At 34.6% G+C, this 19,904-nt stretch overlaps 3 protein-coding genes across 4 annotated transcripts in view; 2 read left to right on the forward strand and 1 right to left on the reverse strand.

Annotated features, from left to right (window-relative positions):
- Positions 1 to 29: 29 nt before the first annotated feature.
- On the forward strand, positions 30 to 3,092 carry LOC105696107 (probable ATP-dependent RNA helicase DDX55 homolog; the record flags this gene model as incomplete). Its single annotated transcript, XM_012418295.1, is given in 6 exon segments — positions 30 to 137; positions 245 to 517; positions 624 to 982; positions 1,074 to 1,271; positions 1,829 to 2,504; positions 2,671 to 3,092. Coding segments are annotated over 6 exon segments (1,656 nt in total), but the record flags the coding sequence as incomplete, so codon positions are not given.
- An 88-nt stretch (positions 3,093 to 3,180) lies between these two features.
- LOC105696094 (odorant receptor coreceptor) overlaps positions 3,181 to 19,904 on the reverse strand; it is a 45,662-nt gene continuing 28,938 nt past the window's right edge. The window contains exons 1-9 of one of the 2 annotated variants that reach the window (XM_023432266.1): positions 12,486 to 12,998; positions 12,019 to 12,159; positions 11,069 to 11,452; positions 10,705 to 10,959; positions 10,150 to 10,403; positions 7,235 to 7,334; positions 6,721 to 6,825; positions 6,466 to 6,621; positions 3,181 to 6,384 (exon numbers count right to left, since the gene is read on the reverse strand). In XM_023432266.1, coding sequence (XP_023288034.1) covers positions 6,334 to 6,384; positions 6,466 to 6,621; positions 6,721 to 6,825; positions 7,235 to 7,334; positions 10,150 to 10,403; positions 10,705 to 10,959; positions 11,069 to 11,452; positions 12,019 to 12,159 — 1,446 coding nt within the window. In that variant the 5' untranslated portion in view covers positions 12,486 to 12,998 and the 3' untranslated portion in view covers positions 3,181 to 6,333. Of the gene's footprint in view, positions 6,385 to 6,465; positions 6,622 to 6,720; positions 6,826 to 7,234; positions 7,335 to 10,149; positions 10,404 to 10,704; positions 10,960 to 11,068; positions 11,453 to 12,018; positions 12,160 to 12,485; positions 12,999 to 19,904 lie in introns of those variants that run through there. The other variant, XM_012418276.2, reaches the window with a different exon arrangement.
- Positions 14,027 to 18,998, forward strand: LOC105696092. The gene is made up of 8 exons (XM_012418273.2): positions 14,027 to 14,665; positions 14,744 to 14,824; positions 15,141 to 15,613; positions 15,831 to 15,984; positions 16,282 to 16,500; positions 16,733 to 17,010; positions 17,620 to 17,907; positions 18,285 to 18,998. Exons 1-8 carry the CDS (start codon positions 14,605 to 14,607, stop codon positions 18,426 to 18,428), a joined length of 1,698 nt encoding a protein of 565 aa, XP_012273696.1. The 5' UTR covers positions 14,027 to 14,604; the 3' UTR covers positions 18,429 to 18,998.

The following is a 19,904-nucleotide window of genomic DNA, read 5'->3' on the forward strand; positions in this document are numbered from 1 at the left end:
AATATTTCATATAATACATATTTTTATAGGCTGCCTGCATACCTGTATTATTAAAAGGAAAAGATGTTGCCGCAGAAGCTGTGACAGGTAGCGGAAAGACACTTGCTTTCCTGATTCCTTTATTGGAAATGTTACAGGTACTATTATTTCCTTCATTTTTTAATTATTTTAGGAAAAGATGTTTTGGTTTAGTTGTTAAGTAGTCAAAGTAATACCATATTTACAATAATTTCATGTATTATAGAAACGTGAAGAAAAATGGAAGATTACGGAAGTGGGTGCGATTGTAATAACACCAACGAGAGAACTTGCCACTCAATTAAGCGAAGTACTTGATTACTTCTTGAAAAATATCTCAACACTCAAGCAGGTTTTGCTTGTAGGGGGTTCTACTGTCAAAGATGATATTGTTAACATTAAAAATGGTGCAAATATTATAGTAGCAACACCTGGGAGATTAGAAGACATATTGTCTAATTACAAGAGTATGAACATATCATTAAATATTAAAACAGTGGTAACTAAAAAAAATTATTTTATGCATTTCTCACATGTAAAGTTCTGGTACTTCATATTGAAACAGGTTTAATTTTGCTTTGTACAATGATGTTTTATAATTATAGGAACTATTAATACTTGATGAAGCAGACAGGCTGTTGGATTTAGGCTTCTCGGTAACAATAAACACAATTTTAAGTTATCTACCACGTTTGAGAAGGACTGGCTTATTTTCAGCAACTCAAACTAAGGAAGTACAACAGCTTATCAGAGCCGGTTTACGAAATCCAGTAATAATAACCGTTCAGGAAAAGCCCAGTTCTTCAATGCCATTAACCTTGAATAACTATTATGCTGTAGTGGATTCAGTAAATAAGCTTCCAATGATAATAACATTTATAAAAATTAAAGGCATCCACTTGAAGTATATGATATTTTTATCCACTTGTGCTTGTGTGGACTACTTTAATCACGTTTTAACATCGTAAGATTTTCAAGTGAATCTTCAACACATTCATCTATGTTAGATTCAACGTTGTTCCACTTAAGAACGAATACTATAATTATTCTTACAGCATATTGCCTTCCATGAATGTATTTGCTTTACATGGTAAGATGAAAGGAAATAGACATAAAGTCTTTGAACAGTTTCGTTGTGCAGAAAGTGGCCTTTTGATGTGTACTGATGTAATGGCTCGAGGCATTGACATACCTGAAGTACATTGGGTATTACAGTACGATCCACCAGCTACTGCTAGCTGCTTTGTACATAGGTAATTATATATATGTATATTTGAGTATACAGAGTGTAATGGAACTCGTAGTCCCGGTTTATATAGCGCTATCCTTGTTGAACAAGGAGTCGAAAAGTCCTGTACCATTTTTTGCTACAGTGCATAAGTTTTCTGTAATAATTAAATGAAACACAGCCAATCAATCACGTTCTCGAACGAAAGGCGTAGCGAAGAGGGCACCGGTAAGGCTGCTACGCCGCATACATCTGAACGCAGTCCTACCGGTGTTCTCTTCGCTATGCCTTCCGTTCGAGAACACGATTGTTTGGCTGTGCTTCACTTAATTATTACAGGAAATTTATGTATTGTAGGGAAATATAGTGTAGGACTTTTCGACTCCTTTTTCAACAATGATAGCACTGTATAAATCGTGACTACGAGTTCTGTTACACCCTGTATATATGTATAAAATGTATAAAACTGAAAACATATAAAATTTGTGATCATTTTACATTGAAATTGATTGAGAATGGAATTTAAATTGAAAAAAAACAAAACTAAAGAAATGAGATAAATTAACATTTGCGAATTTACAGATGCGGTAGAACTGCGAGAATTGGCAACACGGGAAATTCTTTGCTGTTTTTGCTAGAGTCGGAAGATGCCTACGTCAACTTTATCGAGAGAAATCAAAAAGTCGATCTTAAGAAAATTGAATTAGTGACACCAACAAACGTGGAAGCAACTTTGAAAAAGATGCGAAGTTTACAATGCTATGATAGACAGATTTTTGACAAAGCTAACAGAGCTTTTGTATCGTATATTCAAGCGTACAATAAGCACGAGTGCAGGTTGATTTTGCGATTAAAAGATCTCGATTTAGGAAAAGTAGCAACTGGATTTGGGTTATTGAAACTGCCACGAATGCCTGAATTAAAACGGCAAAACGTGACTTTTGAAGGACCACAAATCGATTTAAATACGATTCCTTACAAAAATAAACAGAGAGAAGCTCAAAGATTAGAAAAATTAAAAGAATATCGTAATACCGGCGTATGGCCTGGAAAGAAGAAACGCAAAGCACCGGCTACTGAATCATGGTCAGAAACTAAAAAACGAAAATTGCAGAAAAAAGAAAAACGCCAAAAACGTAAAGAAAAGCGAAGTCAAGTGGAACGTTCATCAAAAAATAAACGGAAAAAGATTTGCAACGAAGACATTGAAGAATTGGCAAAAGATATTGCATTAATAAAAAAGTATAAAAAACGGAAGGTAATCACAATAAATCTACATGTTACTATGATATTAGGTTGAACTGAAAGTTTGTGCATAGCAGAAGGATACAGGAAAAGTTTACCAAAAAATGCATGAACTTTTTGTTCAACTCAATGACATTCGGCATAAATTTTCAAACATGTTTCCGAAAATTCTTTTCCAGATATCATCAGAAGATTTTAATGCAGCATTTGGAATAGACTAAAAAATTGTAATTATTTTTGTTAATTTTTATCACATATTTTGTGTAACGGTTGGATATTCTCCAGAGAGATGGACTTTAGAAAGAGGACACAAATCAATGAGGAGAAACGAAGAATTCTAAAAGGTCTGTATATTAAACAAACAAGAATAAATAAATAAATAAATAAAAAGATGCGCAAATTATAAATAGAATAAGAAAGAAACCGAGACCAATACAGAAACAAACTTAAAAGAATAAATAATAAAATAATCGCTCTAACGGAAAATGTAACAATACAAGAATAAATGAATATAAGAATAAAAGGCTACGTCGGAATAAAATGATACATAAACCGAAAGATCAATTAAAAAAAATAAAATAGTACGAGAACAAAAACGCAAATGACGAATAGCAACGATTAGAGAGAGAGAGGGGCTTAACTTTTCTTGGAGGTGTGTGTGAAGGAGCGTCGGTCAACAAATAAAAAAAGCCGCCTTTTCAATGGTCCGCCAATTAAAATCCAATGGCCAATACTTGGCCAGGCCTCATGAGAGGAATGTGGCAACCACTGGCCAAATCGTGCGTCCACGATCTTCCTCAAAATTTGATCACGGGCCTATTACCGTGGCAGCCGACTTTCTTCTTCTCAACGGAACGCCTTTGAACCTCCTGGTTCCCTCTCTCGTCATATCTCCCTCCATCTCTCCCTTTACATATATTATTTATTATACAGATACATTAAGAATTACCACTACATTTGTTTGAATTAAAAGTTCCTCCAATTGAAACAGATGAGTTTATGTCAGTGAGACAAGTTTGTAATACATGCATCCGAGTTACTATACAACTGATAAATGGTCTTTATTATATCTGATTTTTTGAAGATTGTATATATTACTTATATAAAAAGAAATTCCCTGTAAATGAAGGAAGTAATTCAGTTTTGAAGCTGAAAGGTAATGTCAACGTATCCTGTCAGTGCTACTATAGTCAAAGTGAAAACGTAGAAGATTGATTTTTACTTCTCTGTAAAAAAAAAACACTTTACTGATGAAAATATCTTTTATGTTTGTAGAACTTCATAAAAGCATGAATCATTTCATATACACGAACTTGAAGCATCAGTGCACTTACCCACAGGGTTAAAAGATTAGACGTTTAATTCAAAGCTTCAAATAAATTAGATTGTGTGGTGCTAATTTTATGTTACTGGAGTCAATTGACTAAATAAATGATCATTGGCAATAACTTTCGTGGTGATTAAAGATGCGGAGATATATCTTCAAATATAATATCAGACAATATCTAACGTATTCCTCGAATTCACTTTTCTAAAATTTTGGTACAAATGGATATTTATGCGAAAGAGGTGGCGGTATTAGGAACATATAATTTGTAGGAGGTGAAATTACCGAAACGAGTTACTGTTAACGAGTCTATATTTTTGTAGATTTTACCGAATATTAATTGACTTATTGTTCAAAACCATCTGTATAATCCTCAAGGAGACATATAAAATGGATCCAACTGTTCTGTTCTACGATCCTCGACCAAGTGTCGTACCGTCCACCGTTCGTAGGGACAGTCTTGGTCTAGCCGTATTAATTATTTAGGCAATGATCACATCTAAACAATGCTCGCGTTTCCTCGCCCATGATTCTTGGAATAGGCCCGCCCATGGACGTCCGATCATTTTGTCTTTGTCCCTTCGAATTATTTCCTTCAAATTTAAGACTTTTTATTTGAGATGAGAAAATATAAAGGCCGAACAAAAAATTCATAAGTACGATGGTACATCAATTTTATGTTTATGAAATCTTTTATACTTTTGTAAGGCGCATCTTAAAAGAACATCTTGTTCAATATTATATTTCCTTCAGTCACATCGGAGTAATCAGTTTAGGCCTTCATATATTTATTTTTCTAAATTTTTAATGAATAAAAACGTACTGTCTTCCGTCCGCTTAATGGTTCTTTATTCGATTTTTTTCTAGACATGTCTCTTTTTAAATTATTATAAGCCGCAAACAATTGTCTTATATTTAAAACATCTAAGTGAAAAATTACTAATGTACTTGTTTTCTGATGTAGTTATTAAATGTAAGAAAGTAATACAATAACTTAAATAATACAACAGAGTTAATTCATTACTGCCCATGCATAAAAATCACATTTCGTAGAAACAACGAATTTGTCCTCTTCCATCAGGAAACACTATATAGCTCGATCTGTACTATAGGTTCATTGATCTTTCTATTTAGTGAGGTCAGCGTTTCATTTCCCCTGTATGTATACATTCACGTGATATTACAGAGTAATCTTAACTACTAGATATACACGACTGACAATGGTATTCTGCTCTTCATTCAGTGTAGAATGTAAACGGCGATTAAAACTATATCTTTCGTCAAAAAAAAAAACATTTTGTTGAAGTTTATACTTATAACGAAGCAATATACTTTAAACGGTACAATGTGACATGGAAGGTCAGATGTCGTCTTCTATAATGCACATGAAAAGTGATTCGGAAACAGATGGAAAACGAAAAAGTAGTTAACATTGGAATAGCGTTTTCAACTCGAAAGCGGAGCTTTGAATCTCTTTAATGTATTTTAATTTTTAAATTAGATTAAGTTACAAAAATTAAAATCTTTGTCCTGAAATTATGTTTTTACGTTCAAATTTTAAGTAATGTAACTCTTTCTTTAAACACTTGGATTGTTCGAGTATAAAATTTTATTAAATTATTTGGATAACCAGTAGCCTTCGTTAGTACTTTTCTGCTTATATGTACATACACATTTTATGTCTTTTTAAATACTCTCATACACTCACTTATGCCCAAAATGGAAATATGTAACTTACAGACAAATTTTTATTAGGTAATGGAGAACAAATTGCATTTAAAATTAATCAGTGAATAGATTTTCAACATTTGACCTTTCATTTTAGATTAAAGAATTATTTGACCTAACGAGGTACCATATGCACATAATCACTTTTTTTCCCATGATTATAAACTCTGATTAAATCGTTGCTATTGAATGAACAAATTGAAATTAGTTTTTGATGATTCCCCTCTATTAGGCCTTATATTTAGCTTATACCTGTTACGCCAAAACAAAGAATATTTTCCGATATAATGAAAGAGACATTATATTTTCAATGTCTCTGAATAATAACAACAAAAATTCTAAATATACGTATCTCGGTTCGACTGAAACATTTACTGTTATTCGCCTTACAACAAAGGTGTTCACAACTTTGACAGATGACCATTAGACTGATGAACTTTCTTTGGTAAGAGAAAGTTAGAGTCCTTGAAGAGAATATTACTTTCGATTTCAAAACAACGATCAGTTATCCTTGTAAAAATTACGTAAAATGTATGATAATTACATATAATTAAATTACTGTCTACAAACATTGTACAACCTTCACGTACTCACTGTACATTGCACTTTACGACGTAAAGATATTTATTGTACAGCGAAATTTGATCACTGCAGGAACATCGATCCTCAGGAAAAGTCAATATAACGAAGTTTTTAGAGATACAACACCGTTGACATACGGTGAACTTCGTGTTGAGAAATTTTCTTTTACCACAATGATGTGAATTGCAATTCTCGTAAGCTCACTTTATTTCAGCTGCACCAATACCATAAAGTATGTCACTACGGCTCCGAGGACCTGAAAAGCATAAAATGTGGTTACTTATTTTGGAAAACTGACTTATTACCTCCCAAGAAATGTCGGAATGTCGTAACTCACCGAAGCGAAGAGGTCCAAAGAAACGGTGAAAAACTTTGCCCCTGAAATTGACATTGCCTTTTGACACTGCTGACACACGATTTGTACAAAAGTTTTCGCCTCTTCCGACCCATCGTACCAATGGCAAGAGTAGGCTGCTTCCATTACAGACGAACTCTAAGCGGGTACAGCATAAGATATTGTATTAATTTATGATATCCAGTAATTAGATGCATAATTCGATAAATCGATAAGAAGTCTTAGAGCAACACAAACCTCTTCGATCAGGCGGTTTCCGAAAATGCAGAATAAGAATACTTGGCCCAGGGTATACAGCAAGTAGCCAATCACAGTTGCAGCATATACGTCCACGCTATTTACCTAAATCGTGAAAATTAAAGATTTTAAAATCATATTTCCGAATAGGAAGCAAGGAAACACGTATACAACGTTCTTTTCCTAAATATTAAATTTCTAAGAAACATATGCACATACATAAGTTACAATAAGATTGCCCTTTTCAAGTTACACAGGGTGGGTAAGATACTTATTGGTGTGGTATAATAGACTAATTGCAACGCATTAAAACAAAAGATACCATTATCGCACTTGAATTATAACATTTACAATTATTGTCATTTTTAATTAATCGTTCATTATTAAGAATTACAGTACGTTTAGAAACTGTACAACATACTCTGCTAGAAATAATTTCGTTTTGTAAGAAAGTATTATAATATTTAGTAACGAGTCAACAACCGACTTGAACTAAATAACGATTAAATATTACCTTAGTCGCCTGGTAAGCGAGCAACGTCAAAGTAATTGTAGTCGTCAGCATGTGCAACAAAAGTGCAACACCGTAAGCATCACCAATCGCAGTGACCAGCCTAGTGGAAGAATGAAAGAGAGAAGACGATTATGACGCATTATAATCGACAAATATCTTCGAAATTCATAAAGCGTATTTGGGTAATTACTAAGAAAAGTATTTCTAAGACACATGCAATGATATACATTTTATATTGGGACACTGCTTAAGTATCGTCTTCGACTTTCGTACAAGTTTATAGAAATGTTCTTGGAGGATGAGTCTGTCATGTACATACTCTGTTTTATGTACATACTCTACTTTCTTCATGCCTTCCATTAAAAGGAACACGAGGATAATATGTGTAGATTCATAAGATATATGTCGTTTTTCAAAAAACGGTGTTCCAAGAAAACATTACATAAAATCTAAACAATTTTAATTATGAAACTCGTGACTATGTTATTCGATTGTTTCATATTTTTACTGTGTACTCAAGAGTCACTTGTACTCTTTTACATAAATCGCATTGTATCAGAGTTGCTATTATCGAAGCTCACCCTACCATTTTGACGTAGGTAATTATTAATTCAACACCGCTCACATTCGGAATCGGTCCCATTGACGTACAGCAAGACCCCGTTTATCCAAACGCGTTAAAAGCAGACGAATAACCAGCATATTCAGCAGTAATCGGAGGTTCCAGTTAACGATCGTTTTGATAACAAGAGATCAACAGTAAGTTCAATAAATAAGTCTTTAAGTCAAATTTCTTTGAACATTTTTACTACAAACATTGATCCACTGAACACAAAGCCTAACAGTTATGTAACCTTAAGTTAACAAATAACATAACGTTTGTTACAATGTAATAACTTAACAGATACGTAACATAGAGCTAACTAGTTACATGACATTTGTTACTATCATATCTATATAAATGTAATGTAACTTTGTTACTCTTATCTTACGTTATGTTACTGTCCTGATATTACTGTGTATATGCAGCACATATTTGTAACAAAACAGAACTACACCGGTGCTGTCATCTATTTTATTATATCATCGTCATTGTCATTGTCATAATTCATCGTCAAATGTCATAAGATTAATATATGTCATATTTTGTTTACTACTCGTATGAAAAAATGTGATTTTAATTCGTACGCGCATATACGTTATCAGCAATTGTTTGCTATTCGAATGAAATCATAATAGTCTTTAAGTAAAATCAGATAGTTCATCATTAGATAATTTCATTGAAAGTTTGATTTGTCATTTAATATCTAACTATTGTCAAGTACCAAAAAAGAATAAAAAATAAAAAATTATATAATTTTGGATAAAATTGCATGATCTTTTTAATTAAATGTATGAAAAATTAATATTATTTTAAGGTAACTGAAATTATAACATTAATATAACATGTTACATGACATGTTGCCTTACTGAGTGGGAAATAATAACTAACATCTAACTTCCATGTTACTTTTATGCTACATAACATGTTAGTTTCGAAACCGTAACATTTACCCAATAGTTATATAACAGTGTTCACTGGGGTGTTGATAAATACTTTTCCCAAGAAATCTATACAATTCGTCAATAATTGACTGATTTTTGCCAGATAAGGTCGTATACTTTCATCCACAACTGTTTTTCGGCATTATCTTTGATCTGTCCGGGTCGGTACAATCTCTACTTTCATCTTAATTGCATATAGAAATGTAAAATGCAACTGGTACTTCATGAAAGGAATGCAAACTCTGTTTACAATATTTTAGTTTACTCGCAAACATGATCAGAGGAAATATTGAAGATTTATATATGAAAATTTAACAAAGTTTAGCTACAAGACACACTTTCTTGTTCTATCATTAATTTAAATCTTTCCCACTGAGAAACAAACATTTTTTAATTAAGGAGACAGTTCATTCACTTTTCATTGTCCTGTTCAAGCGAAGCAAGCAATTTTGAATGATAATAATTTTTTTTTTAAGCACTTAATGAACCTTAGTTGAAATTACGTTTAGACTCTTAATCAATTGTCCTCCAACATAAATCAAAACTGAATGTAAAGAAATATTAATTATTTCAGTCTTTAACCCTATTCAGGGGGTGTTAATCCAGCGAAATAGAGAACCTTTGATCTTGAACCCTCATTTCTAAATATTCGACAGTGATCATGAATATTTGCATTATCCTTATTTAAGAAAACAAGGGACCTACACGTGTGCGTGTGCCTTCCACACAATAGCGTACACCTTAGGAATTGTTCAGCCCCTAAGGTGCGTCTCCCGTTGCGGTCAATATCGCGTTCTCTTGGAATAAATAGTTGACAACTGTGAGAAATCATACACCTGCATTGGTTCTCCGGATACATAATACGGGCTTAAAAATTTCTTTACTTGGTGCACAAGGTGCACCAAGGTGCACCTTCGTCCTCCTCGATCAGATCTTCATCCTCTTTTTGCTTAAACTAAACTGAGAAAATATGGTGTTAAACATTATCACAACAAACTGTGAAATAGGCGCCAGTCCCTAAAAAGATATAATAGACAACTGCAGCTATTCTTTTTTTCTGTAGTTGTATATCATACCACTTTACGGATGTATTTCATGACTGGATGTGATAATATTTAACACTATTTTTTCTCAGTATATGCTTTTTAAATTTCAAGCACATTCAGCGAAAACCTGACTTTGATTGAAAACACTTTCTCTGAAGCTGCTTCCAGTTTTTCCTTTGTTTAACAAGTTATGTACAGAAGAAAGTACAAATGCGAAAAGGTCATGATTAAATGACGAATTAAGCGACGACAAGATGAAATCGTATCGTGCAAAACTCGAATGTGCAATGTTACTATGATGGTTGGCATGATGCTAAGACCTACCTGACGACGTGTTTATGCCTTTCAACCCAATATTTTATAGCACTTCTGACCAGCATCTCTTGTTTCTTGGTCAAGCCATTTGGACCAACTCCACCATTGAACGTCATTCCAGCAGTTGGCCTGAACGTGGCGGTAAAATCTTGTCTATTGCTATAGATTCCTCTAAGATCCAAGTCTAACATATTATCGCTCGTTGGAGGTGGTGCCGAAAGTTCACTGCCTTGATTTTCTCTTAGATGATCCGCGCTTCCAGCCTTCAAGAATTAAGTGTAATAAATTTAATTATTTTATAATTATCTGGTATGGACTGACATCATGTTAAACTTAACATCCGTACTAAACATTAAATATTATAAATTGAACAAGTCAGCTGAGGAACATAAATATTATACACTCATGTACTATCAGATGCTTCTGATGAAAAGTCTAAACAAACAAAAAAATTATACTGTTAATGCACGAAAAAACGATTTGCAAAATAAAAAAGGAACGATTGTTATTACGGTCGTTGACTTGAATTGAGAGGTTCTACTTATTTTTAATGTAATACTTCACTTTAAAAAGTTCACTGCTGTTTGGAACAACGGTATCGAGAGTAGCGCTGAGCTCCATCAACGGTTTCATAATTTGCTTGAGGTGTTGAAGTTGTTCACAGGCAAACAAGAGCCAAGAACAGAACAAGACGTCCAGGCTGTTCGCGTCCGCCAATGAGAAGAGCAACCAATAAAACTGATAAATTAGTATCATGATATGTGCAATACCATGACTTGCGTCGAACGGGTACCATGATCGCAGCATCAACCTTGGGATCTAAACGATGAAAAACAAAATACAATTTACTCGGCTAAATTAAACAAAGTTCAGGCAGTGGACGAATAACAATCGGATTGGATTGTGTGTAATCTTTATAATTGATTACCTCGACAATTACAGTTTCATTGGTGACTGGGTCTATACTTTTCTTTACAGAATCCCCGACAAACGTGATTCCTGTCCACGCCAAGGCTGATAGGATAGTAGCAGCACCCACGCAGAAAAGGAGCCTCCTCATTTTTGTCAAGGCTATTGCATGGTACCGTGCATTGCTTTCGGCGAACAATGGGTGGGTGTTGGGATTGTTCCAGATACCTAACGTTCTGTAGAAGAGTTTACTACGAACGGCAAAGTATAATAGCTTCACAACACTGTGAGTAAAGAAGAGCATCGTGATTGTGTTTGCTGTTAGGTCGTCGACGTCTCCACTTTCGAACAACAGATTGACGCCACAAAGAGCAAATTGCAGCAGAATCAGGAACAAGTGCACCTAAGCAAAATGACATGTAAAATATCGATGTTTCACGGTAGGTTTACATTAGGTTTTGTAATTGCTCGCAACAACGAATGTCTTCATTCATTATAACTTTGAAAATTTTTTAGTAACTCAATGCACGGTGGATATTGACAAGTTAAGAAATAGCTACGTGTATGAATTGTTCTCTTTAATTGTCAAAATGTTTCGTATTTTCTATTTTGAAATGAAACGTTCTTTGGTTCCTTGAAATAGAACGTATAAACCGTTATGAGGAGCATATGTATATTATGCCAAATGAACGAACGTTCTAGTAGCATGGAATAATTGGACTTTTTCGGATAGCTATAGGTTATAACTCCCCGCCTTAATCTTTAACGATATCAAAATCGATACCTTACGGTAGGTACTTCCACTCCGACATTTTGAGTCAGAGATCAAGATGTTATAACGAATATTAACGTTTTTACTTCGTTTCAAACATTCATTGCTACTGTTTCACTGTTAATGTATTGCGTTGTAAATCTGTGAGTTTGAAAATTCCACGATTCCTTATAAAGTATCTATGTAAAAATACTCACGGAACAGAAAATCTTATGAATAAACTTAATGGATCCGCCAGCATCGTTATAATAATTGAACATAAAGTGGCCAGTATACTGCATTATTCGAATGTTGGGCATTAAGTCTGCCACGAGGCCCTGTTGCTTGAATTTCATCATCTACAAATTAGAGTATACGCATTTCATAAGCAATATAATTATAACTTATTGTATAAGAACCGAACGTAATGCACGAGAAACATGATATAAAAAAAAATATCGTTCGCAAACAAAAAAGACTTGTGAATTATTTTGTAGGATTTTACCAGTTTTAATTGAGCCACGTATGTATCCATCTTAATTAAAGTGGACTTTTTTCATGCATGAACCATGGTAAAGGAAAATGAAATTATGAATTACCCTCGTGAAATTAATAACAGTAATATCTGATGGGACCAAAATATTAATATACATTTTCATGTCTATAAGAGAGACTGCGTACATACCGTGATGTTTAATCTAATCCTTTGCACACTTTTTACGCAAATTTGTATTCGCGATTAAATCGCTTGTATAGTTTGTTAGTCGCGCACAGCTAACGGTGAAGTACTTCGACAACGTACTTATATATTTCGCATAAACAATGCATTGGATTATGTAAAAAAAAAAGTAGTAAAAATATCTAAAACCCTATTCAAAGCGTTTCCGACGACAACGGCGACAGCGATGACTCCACTGGTTATGTCATCTGTTCCAACCTTTTCTACCTGTGCCGCCCTCCATCTGCCTAGCCATATCGTTCACATGCTCTACCCCCTTCTACCATTATATCGCCACGACATAATCCCTTCCACCCTTAAGTCACTTGACGTGCTGAATATCTTTGGCCGCTATGCGGACAAATCTACATGACAAGTATCACTTTTGCTCGCACATATTTCATTTAAACTCATGTTCAATTCAATTCCACACATTTTGGAAGTACCGAACGCGGCTCTACTTAAAACCGTTAACATTTCAATATTACAAGACACGTGTAAAACAGGCAGACTTTTATCTTTAATATTGCCTGTCAGAAATATAGAAGTAAACATTACAAAATTTGGAAATTCGACCATCAAATCTTAAAAGTACAAGTTGGAACAGAAATGTTAAAAGTACATGTGTATATCATGCATTGAATTTTTCGAAATTCAATAATCAGGGATCGTTTTCGAATTATATTATTCGAATGAATATCTTTGGGACACGGCAATTTATTCGTAAATCTCAGAAATACAAGTTGGAACAGAAATGTTTAAATTACGTATGCATATCGCGCTACGGCAATTTATTTGTAATTGTTCTTCAAGATACGAAAACACTTTATTCATGATTAATAACATTTTCTAATATTTCTTTTTGCAGTGTGATGCCAAAAGGTGCAGCATTTTGTGACGCGGTTTCGCGTGGTTCTTGCGGTACGGTGCGGTGCCTTTTCACCGGACGTGGACCAATGGCAAAACAGAACACTGCGCAGACGTGCTCGCACCTTGCGCCTTGCTTCGACGACGCGCCATACTGTTCCTTGCACGGTTTTACTGGCCATAATCTCTTCAATTATTCAAAACTCGCTTTCCACGAGAAGTATATGTAAGGAGTATTCAATACGGCAGCCTTACCTAAAATGTCTTACCGAATAATTAGCAGCAAAAAGATCGTAAAACTGAAATAAAATACATTTACAGGATATAACAAAAATATTACTTTTCTCATGAGATAAATGACGATATCATTAACATAAAAATCTTCCATAAAGAAAGCGCCCGTGAAAAATGTCACGAATTATTTGTAAAAAGGTTTTTATTTTTATAGTTTTTGAATGTAAATATATTGGATAGAGCCTTTAAGTAGAATGCGAAACCTGCATCTATGACTTACCATATCTTGTCTATTTAAGGATTTATATAATTGGTAGTATTACTATGTCAAGAACGCTGACTCTGACACTCGTAATGCTATTATTATGTATTGATATGACAGTGAAACAATGAGCAGAATATTAACGTCCGTAAGGTATGAAGTACGTTTACCAAGATATTTTATTTTTTACCCGAACGGAAATAGTTCATATCAAAACTTAATTATTGCTGCACGTATTATCGCGACAGAACTAATGAAAAATGGCTATTTCTTTGGAATTTCTGTATTTAGAAAGTATTAATCGTGGATGTATGTGTGAATTAGCCGTCTGTGACTTCGACTTAAAAAGTAAATGCGTTCGAATGTAATTGGAATAAATAGAAGCACATAGTTATAATGTCATGAAAAATATGTACGAGAACAGGTACATTTTTTGTCAAACCTTATCTTATACTTGATATTTGCGTATCGTGTAAATAAGGGAGGATCGTAGACGTAATGCAATTCTTGGTTTATTGTCAAGGAAGATTCTACACGGACCTTTATAATTTTCACTATTCCTTTTCAGATGCTTCACGTTGCTTAATGTACTCGAGAAAAAACAACTGATGCCTCATTGTTGCATTTGTTATTCGTCCTCATGGAGACCTATTCCGTTTATGATCGCTGTCCAGTCGTTTCTCGAGGATACCAAAGATACGTGTTTTTCGATCTTGGTGGTGCATGTATGAAACGGATTATCCAGAATTTTGGAGATCACAGCATATCATCATGAAATCATCCGGTAACACTAACTCCTTCAATTGCATCAATGCGGCGCGCAGAATTATATTGCCATGATATCAAAAATATTTCCTTTCAGTGATCGCCATGAAATTCGCTGGGTTGATGCTAGGAGTTATTTCTGCGATTGCGATAGGATGCCACGGATTTGAGATAGAAGGTTTGGATTTATTTTTCAGTTATTCAAATAATAATTTTCCAAATACAATCGGCTCATTTCTGGGTTCAATATCTCGTCGAGCAAATTTTGTATAAAATAAAAATAGTTGTTCTTTCTTTTAGTATCAATGAGATATGAATAGTGAAATATTATATTTCCGTGATATTCGTTAATTTCACGTAACTTTCAATATAATCATTTTAACATAAATTGTTGTAAATTTCAGAGATGACTTTTTTCATTCCAAAATTTGATTGGCTCGATTTAGATGCGCGTATTCATATATTAAAATTTCTGATATGTACGTTTGTGACAGTTCCAGAAGCGTCCGTACCGATGATGGCGGTACCGATAGCTGCACCGGTACCAGCACAGGCTGCAGGAGCTTGGGATATAGCACCGCCCCCGAATGCTGGCCAAAGTGTGTTTTTTGACCACATTTTGAATGGAAAGATGCAGGTCACCGGAATGGACAAGGTCTTGCAGGCGTCGGACACAAAAAAATCTGCGAAGCATGTAGACCAAGCCGTTCCTGAAGAGCCACAGCGAGAAAAGAGATCCGATGCCATGGTGCTGAGGTTAATCAACGTTAACCGAGCCTTGAAATTTCCTCGCGACATCAGGGAACTCGCTCCTTTAGAAGAGCTTCAGGCGGGTCCTTCGAAGGGCATTAACACTACACCGAAAAACGTCGTGCTGATATTCGTGAACGAGACGGAACAGGATCATCAGAGCTTCTGGTCGGATTTCAGAGCCAAGCATTCCTTCCCCGTCCAAAGTCTGCTGCAAGTAAGTCTTCTAGGCCATGTCTATTCTGTACCTTCTACTTTGTTATGGTTTATAATATTTTTATAATTATTTTAAAGTTTATAATTATTTTAAAATATGTTAAATAGGGTAATGTATCCTGGATTATAGTAGTCATCATATCTCAGATTTGATGGTACACATCGCTTGGTGCTGATTTATGCACATCAAATTTTTAACTTCTCTTTTTGATTTTAAGAGTTGTCAATCCTCCGAACTATCTCCTGTGAAGTTATCACCGGACGAAATAATATTCGGCAGGGACAAGAAGGATTGTGCATGTGATCATTTCCTAAAAACAAATGTCAGCGGTCTTTTGTCTTGGGCTCATCATGTAAAAAATATGAAAACAGGTATTTTCATTTCAATACCTTCATCTAATATTTCCCACGCGTAATTACGCTATAGCTACATTGTTTAAGTTACTCGTTTCTTTTTTTAAACAAACGAAAAGAACAAAGTTAAGTCCATTTTTCGTGAAGCCTGGTATTTTCGGAATGTCTCCTAAAAAGTGAGTTACGTGAAAAGTGAACTAGAACCAATTTCACCAAAAGAAAAATATTACTTTTAACTAAACCTGCAGCTACCAATTAGACTAGGATAGTTCTACAGATCTATGAAGCAAATTATTTATACAATATATTACATAGGAACAGTTTCGGCCACAAACTTTAGTGATCCATCCGCCTTGGGTTACGAAGGGTCGATCACCGCCATCAAGAAGATAGATGAAACCAGTGTCAAGTCAGAAGTAGAAACATCGAAGTCTGAGCTTCTTGAAAGTTGGCACATGGTCGATTTGAATAAACAGCAAACCGATTTACCACTGTCTCCTTCAGAAACGACTCCACCCAATATTCAACAGTTTGGTAAAGTCACAAAGAAAGCTCTTTAATAATTCCAAAAATATATAATGTACAGAACGATTAGTTGGCCCAACACTTTTATTCCGTTTTTGCAGTCTTCTTTTATGACAGACGTGATATTAAATAGTAATAATGATGACAGTATTGGAATTATGTTAAATCAATAAAACTAAATAATGTGCAATTGGAAAACAATGGTCGCTATGAATAAATTAAGACATGCTTTCACCAACAGGAGGCACCAATGATGGCATGTGGGACGTCTTCGACATGTTCTCCAAAATCAGATCGGCTTTCTTCCGCACGTTGTTAGACTCCCTCGGTGGAAACCTCGGTGGCCCTGAAGATGAATTTTCCCCACGAAGGCCATTCCCTCTTCAACCCAGTTTGATAGACTTGGTTGGTGACACCGTTAAAGAATTAAAGGCAGTTTCGGGCGATGAAGGATACATGCTGGTCGCAGTTACACAAGCTTATCAATTATCCCCCGTGGTCGATCTTATTCAGCGCGAGGTAATACGTCGCACTTCCGGTCACATTCTATGATTTTAAATTCCGTAATATGCATTTCTAAAGTTTATTTTCACAAAAATGATTTCGTTTTCCACTTAATATCTTTCGTATCTTGTATGCGATGGGAACGAAATCGTGAAACGTGTCCGATTAATAATCGTGTTGACTTTTGCACATTGTTTGTAACAGTGAACGCAATGATTAAGAAAGCCGATGTACAGTATTCATCAGCCACGCATCACACGACGACCTAACAGTTGAAAAATCAGTTAACAAACCGACTATATTTTTTCTTTTTTCATCTCTACATGTTTATAACCATTATTATTAATGTAAATTTAGATGTTACATTATCAAGGGCATAATAGGGACAAATTCATTTAGTAGCAAAATCGATATGGAATATGGAATGTTATCTGTACTATAATAAACTCGACCGCGTTTCTTAGTCATCAAATTACGTTCGATTTTTATATTTCTGATTAAAAACCAAATATTTGTGAGTATTCGTGTAAGTATTATGTTAACTTCCATGCTAGTTTTAATAACAATTTGTATGAAGCCTTATCTAAACGCACATATTGTGCATATTTTTTTATCTCTCCGAAGGATCTTGAAAATACGCTGCTGGTCGTATCAGGAATCTGTTCGTATCAAAAGAAGCCGGTGCCATTCTTCGCGAGTGGTCCAGGTTCCAAGGCGTTGTTTGAAATAAGGACAATGTGGGATCTTGTTGGAGCTATAAAAAATTCTATTACCGGCGGCTGTCCTGGATTGGGATGTAAAAACCGACGACACGACATCATGTCATTGCCGAGTGGTATTTTGATGTCCTTAATAGATGATAATTCACCCAGCAAGAAACGTATTATCAGGAAGGACGATAATGGAGATTCGGTACGTATGCAGTTCACAAACGGTCTAGTTTTATCTGATTATTTTTACACTTCAAAATTGTTTCTGTTTATTCCATATCGTTCCTGTTACTCATTAGATGATAAACTGGGTATAAACATAAACGTTCTTATATTTTACTTTCATTTCTTGGTATATGAATTTTAACAACAGATACAATGTCAATTCACCTTACGAAACTTGCCACACTTTTTTACATAATTCTTTGATTCATTTTTTCATTGAAGATGTTAAAAGAATCTAAGTTTATCGTCATGTATCATAAAAATATAATTTATCACAGAAGTAATGAAGTACATTTTAAATTACACGTAATAATACTCCGCAGAATTGAAGAATAAACAACTTCATTTTTACAGGAGGAGTCAGGTGGAAATGGCAATACCACCTCGGAATCTCCCAAAAACACGGGTGGTGCCAATGGCATATTGCCAATGGACTCTATCACATTACTTTTTGGTGCTGTAACGTCCGTCGTTACGTCTCTTATCCTTAAACCTTAAGAATCGCTTGATGTTGCTTCCCTCGTTCATCGGTCAAGTGCAAACGCATCTCTCTTCTAATTGCGCCTGGCACCTTTTGATGATTTTAACAACAAAATTCCAGTGAACAATTCAAGTTAATCTAAAATATCCTTTCGTCCACGTATTACTCAAAAACTACGGCAAGATCCTTCGATTGGTAAACATTTATCATGTTTCGTTTATTTGGAGCTTAACGTCGGATAGCCATATTAATAGACTTCGTTTGGTTGATGGTAATCCTATGGTAAAATACCCCCAACTTGATAAAAAGTCTAAAGATATTACTGATGTTGAAATTCTCGTCGAATGGTCTATGTGTGTTTCAATTGGTGATTCATTTTGCGAAACGTCGATCGTGGATGCTTGAACGTACAAAACTTTCAACGAATTGGATTAGCTGAGTCAAAACAGTGTCGGCTTTCAGTTTTTGGATCTGTTGCTCAGGATCTACTTGCAAGGTTTCAAGTAAAATTATTGCCGACCAAAGACTTAGGCTACATCGACCTCTGAAGCTTCGTACGGTTGCAACCTGCGATTTCGATTTGAAAACTCATATAAATACGTTTTATGGTTCTGATACTGTCCTAGTGTTAAATATTAATTTTGCTGTATACCGTTCGACCAATTTATAAATAAATATTTATGTTGCGCTGCACCGTCAAAAATTTAGATTTTACGGGTGTTGTTTGGCTTAGAAACCGTCTAAAAATATGAAACATAAGTTCTTTTTATTTTCAGTAATTTTCATAGGATTTCTAAAATCGTAATGTTTAACTACAAACTAACTTAACAAATTAATGGAAAAGAAATTAGATGTATCTTCGTTGACATGAAGAACTTTGTGCCGGAAAGCATTTTTCTAATGTAAAAATAATTTCCTCTGCAGGCCATTGAAGACAATCAAAAATAAATTCAAGAAAATAGTGTTAGTGTATCAGAGCAAATGAAAAATTGTACTTCAATAACGATACTTTTCTACCTTCAGTTTTTTAAAACCGTTTGGTGAGAAATCAAAGTACAATAATGTACCGACAAAAAGCTCAGAAGTGTCTAAACAGGAATGATGTATAGAAACTCAAGGGTCTCGATTCTCAAATTCATATGACCAACTTTCGCATGCGAAATTGTCAGTTTCGTATAAGACTTTCAAGTGTTAGCCAATGACGCGGCTTTGCACCAATGCGAAATTTTTTAGGCGAATCTATTCACATGCAAAAAATATCGGTATGAACTCGAAAATAGGAGCCCTGATCTTTGGATTACGAATCATTTAATCGAAATTATTATACAGTGTCGGTGTGCGAGGTTTGCAATATGCTTGTAAATATTTGAAAAAGTTTTTTTTTTATTACCGAATTTCAAGAATACTAGAAAATTGCACATCACAAACAATGCCCCTAGTCGGTATCATGGCTCCCAAATGTAACGTGGTTAGAACTATGGTTAGAACTGAAA

This window comes from Orussus abietinus, unplaced genomic scaffold (genome assembly GCF_000612105.2).
Source record: "Orussus abietinus isolate OABI.00-Male unplaced genomic scaffold, Oabi_2.0 scaffold266, whole genome shotgun sequence".
NCBI classification, from domain to species: domain Eukaryota; kingdom Metazoa; phylum Arthropoda; class Insecta; order Hymenoptera; family Orussidae; genus Orussus; species Orussus abietinus.

Coding starts and splice junctions, on each gene's coding strand:
- LOC105696092 (XM_012418273.2), top strand. CDS start 14,605: ATGTATGAAACGGATTATCCAGAATTTTGGAGATCACAGCATATCATC. Junction 15,614..15,830: donor CCGTCCAAAGTCTGCTGCAA/GTAAGTCTTCTA, acceptor TTTGATTTTAAG/AGTTGTCAATCCTCCGAACT. Junction 16,501..16,732: donor ACCCAATATTCAACAGTTTG/GTAAAGTCACAA, acceptor TTTCACCAACAG/GAGGCACCAATGATGGCATG.